The sequence below is a fragment of the Cinclus cinclus genome, chromosome 23, assembly GCF_963662255.1.
Source record: "Cinclus cinclus chromosome 23, bCinCin1.1, whole genome shotgun sequence".
Lineage (NCBI taxonomy): Eukaryota > Metazoa > Chordata > Aves > Passeriformes > Cinclidae > Cinclus > Cinclus cinclus.
Window position 1 is genome coordinate 6,198,592 of NC_085068.1, and position 10,840 is coordinate 6,209,431.

Sequence of the window (10,840 nt, forward strand, 5' to 3'; positions counted from 1 at the left end):
CAGGGCTGCCGGGGCAGCTGCTGCAGTGAGCCAGGGAAGCACTGAGCTCTCCCAGTGCCACGGGGATCCCGGGGATCCCAGGGGTGGATGCCGGGACTGCCGCGCTGTGTTCCCGGGCACGACGACTGTTCCAATGACATCCTGACTGTTACTAGGACACTGCATCAGGGTTACAAGGACTAATTCTTACACGAAAACAAAACCAACGAGCCGCCACGAATCTATTTTTCAGAAAGGAATAATAATTTTAATGTATCAGCCCCACTTTCTGGGGTTCAGCAATGCTGTGAGAGATGTTCCACTGCTCCGTTTCCAGTGTTCTGGTTCTGTTTCTGCTGCATTCTCCCCCAGATCAGGTTAGAGCTGGTGTAAACTCTCGTGCTGTCTGTGCCCCTGCACTTTGACCACTGCTTTGTTGTCATGGATTGCTATTTGTCGTGACATGTCACACAGTGAGCTCTATGTAAAGATGCCTGTCGCACTCTCCCCCTGCACTTGAATTCCTCTGCTCCAAAGAACCCCCTTCAAGTGAGGCATCACTACAATTATCACGTTCTGGGAGTACAAAAATCTGTCTTTATGGTTAAATTACAGGGTCCCACCTTTCAGAGATATATTTAAAATGATGCTTATTCTTGTAGAAAGTGTATAAAATACCTTTTGCCAAATAGCAGACATGTATCCATGGAAACAATTAAGCTGTCTTTAATCCTGTGCCTTTTTATTTTGCCATAGGCTATTTTTCAGTATTTACACCTGAAAATGTAACATGTATTAATTTTTAATAAAATTTAAAAGAAAAAAATCACAGCGGCTGATTCAGCAGGATTTTCCTATGGTGAGGCTTGGGGGGCTTTCCTTGGTAAGCATCCTATTACAATGAGAATATTTTAAACTTCCAAGATTTAATAGTGAGTTTTGAATATTATTCCATAAAATCCTTTCTATCACAGGAATCACTTGACAGCAAGGCAGTAACTGCATGTGTGAATCTGCAAAACCACTGAGCCCTGGAGATGGACCATTAAAGGTTCTGGCACACGCAGCTCTTAAAGAAAGGGATAATTATTAAAATGTGCCTGGGAAGGTTAATTCCAAGTGACCATCACAGCCCGTGGAAGCTACTCTATTTTTTCATGTACGTTTATCCCATCTCCCACCTGCAGAACGCTTCCCAGCTGCCAGTTTGTGTCAAGTGCAAAGTGCACCAGCTCCAGCCTCCCCTTACAGCCCCACTGATCCCGGTGCTGTGCACACACACTGGAGATAAGAGGCAGGCTCCAAACCCCCAGGAAATGGCCCTGAATTCCTACTGACCCCTGTGTTACCTTTCCACAACGACAAAATGCTTCAGCCCTGTGGTGCTTTGCTGCGCTTTAGACTCGTAGTCAATGAAGCCTCAGAGAAGCTTTACTGCATAATTAGGAAAAGAAGAATCGCAGCCTTTCCTTCTCCCATGCTGCCACCTGGTGTCAAATCCCTCTCCAGCTCCTAATAGACCAAAATTCAGACCCAACAGAATCTTTCCTCGAGACTCCATCGATCCACAGTTGGTGCAAACATCAAACCCTGCAAAAAAAAAAAAGAAATCATTTTTAGTTGGTAGTCTGCTGATCCTGGTTGATGCTGCACCTCTGTCCTTAGCTCTGCAGAGCTCACCTGCAGCAGCTTCCACCTGGAAGTTATAATTATGGGGCTGGAGGACAGGTATTTCTTTTCTTTACAAAAACATCTTTGGAGAAACTGCTGCCTAAAAATTAAGAAATCTCTCCTCCTAATTACAACACTTACTGACAACAGTAATATTTAAGTCCTTAAGAGCTGCTTTCATTGCTGTTTATTTAAAAATTCACCCCAATAAAGCAGTAACACTGAATATCTCAAGATCCAGTTGACTCCAACAGCAGCAATAAGTCATTAGCCAGTTCAAAGAAGTCGAAAACAGAATTTACCAGAAAACTGTTGCAGCACAAAGATGGCTGAAGGTGTCTTGTCACTGTTCTCTGAATTTTCTCTGTTTTGGGGGTTTGGTTTTATCCTGAGATTTTCACTCAACAATTGCAATGACCCCTCCTGAGTGTTGTGGAGGGATGAGCAGTGGTTAACAATTAGCAGCTTCCATAGTTGGAAGTGTTGGAAAACATCCAACCCTCCCAGTGAAACATTAACCAGCTACCAGGGAAAAAAAAAAAATATATATATATATATCTCAGCCAAAAAAAAATGTAATTTTCCAATTTCTGTCTTTACTGCTCTCTGTGACACAATCAGGAAGACAGACAAGTCACAAAAGCAGCAAGCACAAAACCAGCTGCGGATTTGCCCCTGGTATTTTCAGAAATAAATGTTAGAAAATGCTTTACTGACTTGTCACTTACTTGACCACCAAAAACAAACCCAATTCTCAGCGGGCACACAAGAATCAGCCTCATTTTAAGTTCAGATCCTTTTCAAATTTTGGAACTGTGGCTCTCCCTTTTTGTGCAAAAAGAGCTGGGGGTGACAGAAACTGGAGGCACTTTGCCCTTCCATGATTACTGCAATGCACAGGTTTCCAGAACATGAGAATGGGACCAGTATTTGCACTTGAAAACCAAATCCAACCCTAAAAATCACGATTTTTTTATTCTTAGGGCCATAACAGAAAGTGTTTCTTCATGGACAGATCTGCCTGGGTACAGCAGAGATTAATTAAAGGAATTTTAAAGCATTCCCTAAACCCTTCCACTTTTCATTGCTGCAGCTTTTCCCATCAGAGCTGTGAGTTTGCACAGCCATTCCTATAAACCAGAGTTTCTGAACCATCACCTTCCTCTGCAAAAACACCCAGAACTAATTCTGTTGAAAAAACTAACACATTTAAAAAAAAAATTAAGAAGTTGTCTATCATATTTTCCTTAAGCAAAAAGACCACATTTCCCATTTTTTCCATTCCTCATGGTCATGTGGATGTCACTTCCCAGATGTCCCAGCACACCCATCCAGGGCCTTCTCTGTGCCTCTCAAGATTCTTCTACATCTCATTTTATAAACAATTCTGATAACTAAAGCATTTTTATCCTCACCAAATCCTTCCTTGAAAAACGTCCGCAGGGATGCTCTTCCAAAATAATTCTTTTCCTTAAGGTAAAGCAAACAGCCACATAACTCAGAGTTCTCCCTTCTGCAGGTTCCAGGAAAGCTCTTTCACAGAGAGAATGTGTTTTCTTTAATAAAAACTTTATTTTTAGACATACTGGACGCAGAGGATATTCACTTTCTTTGCTAAAACCTACATGGTTCTTGCTGTGCACAATTTTTTTCCCAGCAATATCTTTTCTCCGAAAAATTGAAAAATCTGTACAAAAAGGCATTGTGTTGTATATTACGCAGAAAGAACAAAATAAAATAAAAATTTCCCACCAACAAGCAACAGTGCAATAATTAATGCACACCAAGTGTCAACTGTCCATGGGGGAAGAATAGAAGTCCAGGCATTCCACACAGCCCACTGCTCCTGAAGGGGATGTAGAAGGGAAGAGTTTTCCAGCCCCTGATGACACTCCCAGTGCCTTGATCATTCAGCTATTGCAGACTTTGATGCTTCAGAAGATGTCACTGGGCTATTTCATTAACTCCTTTGCAAACCCTCCTTTTCATTTTCAAGCTGCCTTTCTCTTCATGACAATTTAGGGGAAGAAAAAGGGTTTGTGCTTGCTTTTTTAACCACCCCCATTGTCTGTCACAGTTCAAACAAGGTCCAATTCAGGTCTGTTTTTTTTGGGTTTGGCACCAACTTCCTGCACAGGAGCAGTTGTTTGATCCCTTTTCTCCTGGTTAACATCAAAAGCTGCCCATGCCCTTCATGACATGTCAAAGGAAAACACAGAGTATGAACAGTCAGTTTTTATCAGCTTTTATCAGTAAATCCTACTCTTTCCACACTAGCAGCCGGGCTTCTACTTCTCTCTTAAGAGCCACAACCACTGTTGGGTCAGTCTCAAACCAGATTTTAATGCATTACCCCAAAAAAGAGATACCTCTGATTCCTGCACTGCTGCAAAGGAAAGGAAACAGTCCCACCAGTAAGTAGTGAGAGGAATTTTCAGCTGAAGAGCTAAGACCATTCTTCAGGATATTATTACAAAACTACCCCTTTACAGTCATGTTCTCCATACTTATGGGGCACATAACTTTTCCTCCTTCACCAGATACCTGTGAGGGCAGCTGCACCAGCCAGCAGAACCACAGAGATGAGCATTGCCACGCCTGCTGTCAGAGGTAGAGCTGGGGAAGTCTTCTGCTCCTCAGGTGTGATGCGAGATAAAAGGTAATTGTGGTGCTAGAACCTGCCAGTGGAACTGCTGCCCTGTTTTTCACATCACACCTCCCCAAAGATCTTCCTGACTTGGTGGGTAATCCAAGTGGGAGCTGGCTCTTACCTTTTTGCTTTAAAGCTTGTAAGTGCAAAATTATTCTCCTCAGAAGCAAACTGTCAGTTGTTCTACTCTAGATAAGGGATGTGTCACCTGAAACCCAGGTACCAGGAGCGTGCTGCTCCCCACGGCTCCAGATCCAGCTCTGGTGAGAGCCTCCCACGCTCTCAAGTTTGGATGAGAGGCTGAAGGCTAAATCTGTCATGTCAATGAGCTTACAAAGAGAGTTCAGCCTTTCACAAGAGTAGAAACAGGATTCCACACTTGGAGCCTTACTGAAAGGAGGATGCTGCTGTTTGGAAGAGACCAAAATGCAGACCCAGAAGCCTCACTCACCCACAAGGAATCAGAGCTGCTTCCCTGGGCAGTGGGTGCACATCTCAGACACGCAGGCTGTGCTGCAAGTGCCAAGAGGACAAACTTCACTCACATTGTCCTTGGGTTTTGTGCCTAGAAGGGAGAAGCCCACAGGATTTCTCTCTGCACCTCTGGCTAAGGGGAGCTCAGCCCAGACTTTGTGACCCAGTGATTCCTGCAGAGACCCTTCACCACAGCAGCAGCTCACACACTTCTGTCTTTCACGCAGGGAAAAAGCAACAAATGTTCTTGGCCACATCACACTCTGTGCCCATGGGGCAGAGCCAGTGCTCCAATGGCGTGACTGACACCACAGAGAAGACACAAGGACCAGGTTACACTGCCAGAAATATTTCAAATTGTGCCAAAGCAGCCCCTCAAAGCCTGAGATACTCCTGAGATCCTGGGAAACCAACCTCTCAAAGCCTGACAAATCCCTCAAATCCCATCAAACCCCTCAAAACCTGACAAACTCTTCAAAGCCTGACAAACTCCTCAAATTGTGTCAAATCCCTCAAAACCTGGCAAACTCTTCAAGGCTTGACAAACCCTTTAAATTGTGGCAACCCCCTCAACACCTGACAAACCCCTTGAATATCCTGGCAAGACAACCCCTCACAACCTGGCACAAACCAAGCCCTCAAATCCTGCCAAACCAAACCCTCAAATCCTGGTAGAAGCCCCTCTAAACCTGCCATAAACCCACCCCTCAAAACTGAGCTCAGGGATCTAACTTTGTGAGCAAATGATGTGGAAGGAGGACTCAGGTTCTGGGCAGGTGCAGGACATTGCTGCTCAGGTGAGGGGTTGTGGGACAGGAGGGGCAGTGACTGAGGAAATGCTTGGTAGGGTTCTGAAGGAATCTGTGTGCAAGGAGCACTCCTTGAGGTTTGGGGTGACTCACATGGTGGGATTAATGAGAACATACAGAGCAAACATGAGTGGGAGTTCCTTGAGCTTTACAGAAAAAAAACATTTCTTCAGAATGACTTAACCTTTCTCAGGGGTGCAAGTGGCTGCACATCCTTCAGATGGAGAGACCCACACAGAAGTTGCACACAAATGCATTTTATTGCTCTCTACACACACAGAGACGCATACACAGTATGCAGGTGAGCCATAGGGCAGTCCCAGCACTGGGAGAAACACCATCCACCAGGAATTCAACCACTCAATACAGATAAAAAAATCATTATCATAATGAAAATGCTAAAAAAAAGCATAGCTTACACCCAAAATGTATAACATTGACAAATCAAGCCTGTTACCTACTACTTTTCTTTAACATAAAGCAATAACATTCTTTTTCTAAATTGAAAAAAGCATCGAAGAGTAGAAATATTCCACATAGTTTCCTAACTCCTGGTCATCCCTCATACTGTATATACAGGACTACGAAAGGGCTGTGGGGGAGAAATCCAAACTAAAACCAAACCTGTTTTTGATGCTCCACAACTGATAAGCAAACAGAGGGTAATATTTTAACCAAGTGCGCATGAACCAAAGGGAATAAATTTATCCTCCAGACTGACTGAGCCAACCAGAGTTGTCAGTCAAGCCAGAGCAAAGCTGATGGCTCTTACTGGGAATATTAGAGAAAATCTCCTCCAGCAATTCCTGTCCATCACAACTGTAACATTTACAAACACCTTCCTTCATTCTGAAGATGTTGCCCCTGCCCGGGCAGCACTGTACCAGTGCCTACGCAGCTTCAACACTAAACAGAACACCTCAGCTTTTGCCAGAGGATCCCAAAAGAGTCAAAAGCATGGCATTCTCTCATACATAAATAAAACACAGGGGGAAATAAAAATCCCTACAGGAGAGAGGATCAGAGCTGGACTATCAGATGCAGTCAGACCCCTCCTCTGGACTGCCACAGGTCTGTGCAGTGAGGACTCCCCCGATTACCAGGGCCTCCAGAGAGGGCTGCTGTCCTTTGGAGACACTTGTTTCAGGGCGCCGGCGTTCCCAGGGGAGAAGGACACCTCTGGAGCAGCTGACTGGCTCTTCTGGAAGTGGCTTAAAAGTTTGGTCTGTGTTTCAGTTCGGACTTTGTGGAGAGAGAGGAAATAGAAAGCTTCTTGCAAACACCTGGAATAGCCCTCTCTGTAGTCAAACTGAGAGCTTTTATGGAAGGATCCTGCAGCTAGAGAAGGGAAGAAAACAGAGAGAGGGAAGAAAGAATAGTTTAGAACAGCTGTTCACCACTCGGGATTCATACAACAGTCACAGATTTCTGGTAAAATGGAGACTGACAGAAAACTCAATGCTTACTCTTCATCTGCAGCTGGCTCTGCTGTTTCAGGTAGCTGACAGTCATCTCCAGGATGTCAGCTTTCTCCAGCTTGGAATTGGGCTGGTGCCTCTGGAACTCCTTCTCCAGGAGCAGTTTCAGCTGCTCGATGCTGCTGTTAATCCGGTCCCGGCGCATTTTCTCCACCACCGGCTTCCTCAGCTGTAAAAAGCAAAGGAAAAGAGACCTGCTATCAAAGGATCCTCTCCCTGACACTCCGCGAGGCTGTTCGCTGCCCACCGCCGCTCCCAAACAGAGTGAGGCAAGGTGTAAACTGCTCCGCTGTGCCTGCACTTACTTTGTTTTTCTCCTTTGGCGTCAGCAGGTTGTCGGGCTCCAAGAAAACGCTGCTGGGAGCCATCTGTCCTGAGCAGAGAGGTCTTGGAGCGGAACCCAGGAGGAACGTGCTGCTGGAAGCTGCCGGTGCCGGTATTTATACCGTCCCAGCCCGGAGCCGGGGTGTGGGTGTGCGGCTCGCTGGCGTTTCCCACACTCGCCAGCCAATCCAAGCCACGGGCAGCACAATGGGAGAAGCAGCTATTCCTGCATGCTCCGGTGGCGGTGAATAGCCGCGGACAATGAACTTCTCCCCGATGAGCAGGTGGGGACTGCGCGCTCCCTGAAAGGCCGCGGTGCGAGTTACGCGTCAGGAGCTGGGAAAGAGCTGCCCTTCCAAGGGAAAGGCTGCTGACTAATGCCGCGGATCAATAGCATTCCAGGGGCGGCCCGGGCTTCACTCGCGGGAGGAGGAGGAGGATGAAGGAGGAAGGAGGAGGAGGTCAGCTGGCCGTGGTGGGAATGCCGCTCCCGGCAGCGCGCCCGGGCACACGCGGCAGCGGGCACAAGGCACACGCCAGCAGCTCCTGGCGACCAACAATTCCTCAAACCCACCGACCTGCCCTCCGCTGTGAGCCCCCCCCCCACAGCCGCCTCTGGCACCAGCTTTGCCCATGGGAAGCAGAAAATGGCTTTCCCGCTTTGACTCACCGCAAATAAAAAACATTTAATTTTAAGTACGCATAATTATTGAAAACATTCTCTGGTTTGATCCTTGTTCCCTTCTCTCAGTACCTTGTGCATCCCCTTAGAAAACTCCCAAGCCAAGTCGTAAGTGCTTTATGTTTCTATTTCCAGATACCTGCAAGATGAATACTTGTGGAGAAGTGCCTTGGGATTGTTTCAGATCAGTTCAGTATCGCATGCTGCCTCTTACTTCCTCCCAAAAACACATTTTACTCTAATTATTTTCATTTAGTCTATAAAAAAGGAAAACTGGGTGCAGGAGAGATTTATATCCTCATAAAGTAATTAGAAATTAAATTCCCGATTCCTCATTATTCTCCCCTGGGCCAGTTGCTGTTTTTGCACAGCCTGTGCTCGGGAGGTGTCTGCAGCTGGGAGAGCTGACAGTCTCTGATAAAAACACAGCCATGGATTCCTGCTGGAAAACTTGAACCAGATCTGTCAGCAATCTATCCATCAAGTAATGTCAGGGCTTATGTTCACGGAGCTCTTACTGTAGTGAGTAAATACGGGTTGTATTCACATTTATATAGGTGTAGGTGTGTTCACCTTTGCATTAATGTGCGTGTGTGGTCACACACAGCCTTTAATGTGAACACACACACCCAGAGAGAGCTCAGGGCACATTTCCCTCTCACTCTGCAGCTCATTATCGGTGCACCAGGTAAGGCTTCAATGACCTCTTCCAGGCTCTGCTTTTCCATCCCTATTGTGCTGCCCTGAATGGGCTCCCTTCTCTCAGCACAGAGCAGCAGCTGTTGAGCTCCGGGTCTTTTATGTCAAGTTGTGGGAAAGCTTTTGTGACACTGTTTCACATGTTCTCCTCAAAGCCTGTGGATTATCTCCGAGCCCATGTAATGCCACCTCTGAAACCAACCTTGCCCTCTGCTCATCCCTCTCGGGGAGATTCCCTGAAACTGAAACTCCGGAGCTGGGACTCATTTCTCCAGCTCCTTAACTGAGCACACAAAGAAGAAAAGTGCCAGTCCTGTGATGGGCAGGGCAGTTTTGCTAGAGACAATCGCTGTTTCCCTCTTGCTGCTTTCCTCTGATTCTCCACTCAACACCCAGATAAAAACTACATTAATTCCATGGGAATGGTCATGCCAACCTCACCCTCCCTGCTCTTGGGAGTGGTTGTGCACCGGCACAGTCAAGGGATCAGTGCTCAGAATTTCCTCTCCAGCAGCATCCAAACTGCCCCAGAGCCTGCACCTGAGGAGGCTGAATGCAAAATAATCTTCTGTAGCATTCCACTTTTGCTGGAGAGATTGAAACCCCTAAATACTTAAACTGGGTGTGATTATAAGAATTACAATATTCAAGGTATTATTGGGAGGTAAATGTAGCAAAATCTCCCCTGAATGGGAAATCCACTGAGGTTCCTACATCCTCACTCTGTGTCACACACAAATTTTAAAGAATTCTAAATAAAAACATGTATTTAAAACAGATTTTTATTTTCTCTTTGATTGCACAGGCTCTGAGGGGAAAAATCAGCCAAATACTGACTGAATTGGAAGAGTTATCCAAAGTAGATGCTCAATTACCAAAAACAGATGCTCTTCTTCGGCTGGAAAAAATAATAAAAAAAAAAAAGTGGTAACAAAAATTCCTCCCTATTACAAAGTTTGCGGAGTCTGTGGACTTTACACTGAGAAGAATGAATTTGGAATTACACCTCTCCTACTCCAAACACGCACACTACTTGACAGAAAGCTCATTAGGATCCCAAAATACTGGATCTGGATATTTGAAACAGAGCATCAACAGCTTTGCCTAAGAATCCCTGCCAGATGTTAGCCCTTTAGAAAGCCTTAAGGATGCTGCTGCTTTCCCAAATCTGGAGAGATGCTCCCTGCTCCCACTGCCTCCCTCCCAGTCCATGCTGCCCAGATGGCCTTTTGGGAGCAGGGTTTCCCACTGGACACAAAGCAGAGCCAAGCACCGTTGCTAATGTGGTTTGTAGTCGGGCACACTTCCTTTGTGACAGGAGGGAATACGGTTAAGGAATGGTGTGGGAAATCCTGGAGTACACAAACTTCCACAGCCGTAGGTTAGTAAGTCGTTCAGAAAGGGGAGCAGGGGCAGAGATGAACTGGGAACAGGAAATACAGCAAAATGTGGGATATTTAGTTAGTGCCAAGTCCTACAGAGCATCCTGGGGTGGAAAATAATCCCAAGGGCCTTACCGGGATCCGCACTGAGGCCAACAGAGGATTTGGACTGCAAGATTTGCTCTGCAGATTTCCTACCTCTGGAGCTATTTCCTGATCTCTGTAAACGTGTAAATACAAATTATCTCCACACCTACCTCAGAATTTATCAAAACCTAATCAAAATTTGAATTTTCTCCTGCCAAATACCAAAACGAGAATCAGGTCTGTTATTTCTCATTTCTTTCACCTGCCTGGCTTTTAAGAAAACCGAGTTTTCTTATAAGCCAGGCTCAGCTCCCATAGCTCCACATAGGTCATATAAAACCCTCACAACACCCTCACGGTGTCCAGGAGTTGCTGTGCTTCCTGGGACATATTGAACAGACTGAGGAGTTAAAGAGGCAAACAGGGGATGTGGCTCAGAATTCTCAGTGCAATCTAAGCCACCTCTGCCACATCCAGTGGGACAATTGGCTTTGGCCTGACTGGTGGATGAGCAAGGTTCTGCTCTGCAGCTCCTTTCCCTGTCATTTCCCCCCAGCCCTTCCCTGCATTTCCTCCCTGTCCTGCTGCTTGGCTGGTGTAATTTC

At 46.0% G+C, this 10,840-nt stretch overlaps 1 protein-coding gene and 1 long non-coding RNA gene across 3 annotated transcripts; one reads left to right on the forward strand and one right to left on the reverse strand.

Moving 5' to 3' along the window:
* Positions 1-1,325: 1,325 nt before the first annotated feature.
* LOC134052911 (transcription factor HES-5-like) lies at positions 1,326-7,444 on the reverse strand. 2 transcript variants are annotated; one of them, XM_062507647.1, is made up of 4 exons: positions 7,367-7,444; positions 7,050-7,230; positions 6,684-6,921; positions 1,326-1,569 (listed from the first exon to the last, which is right to left on the reverse strand). In XM_062507647.1, the coding sequence occupies exons 1-4, from the start codon at positions 7,427-7,429 to the stop codon at positions 1,563-1,565; spliced, it is 489 nt and encodes a 162-aa protein (XP_062363631.1). In that variant the 5' UTR covers positions 7,430-7,444; the 3' UTR covers positions 1,326-1,562. The 2 variants fall into 2 exon arrangements, with proteins under 2 accessions (XP_062363631.1, XP_062363632.1); XM_062507648.1 differs by lacking the exon at positions 1,326-1,569 and having other exon boundaries at positions 5,845-6,921.
* An 84-nt stretch (positions 7,445-7,528) lies between these two features.
* On the forward strand, positions 7,529-8,081 carry LOC134052912 (uncharacterized). The gene is made up of 2 exons (XR_009933909.1): positions 7,529-7,669; positions 7,780-8,081. It is a non-coding gene; the product is annotated as an uncharacterized LOC134052912 (long non-coding RNA).
* The last annotated feature ends 2,759 nt before the right edge of the window (positions 8,082-10,840 follow it).

Bases quoted from the DNA above. Each gene is read 5' to 3' on its own strand.
- LOC134052911 (XM_062507647.1), bottom strand. From the start codon at position 7,429: ATGGCTCCCAGCAGCGTTTTCTTGGAGCCCGACAACCTGCTGACGCCA. The intron at 7,231-7,366 runs GTAAGTGCAGGC...TGCTTTTTACAG, and splicing joins CGCCAAAGGAGAAAAACAAA to CTGAGGAAGCCGGTGGTGGA. The intron at 6,922-7,049 runs GTAAGCATTGAG...TCCCTTCTCTAG, and splicing joins GAGCCAGCTGCAGATGAAGA to CTGCAGGATCCTTCCATAAA.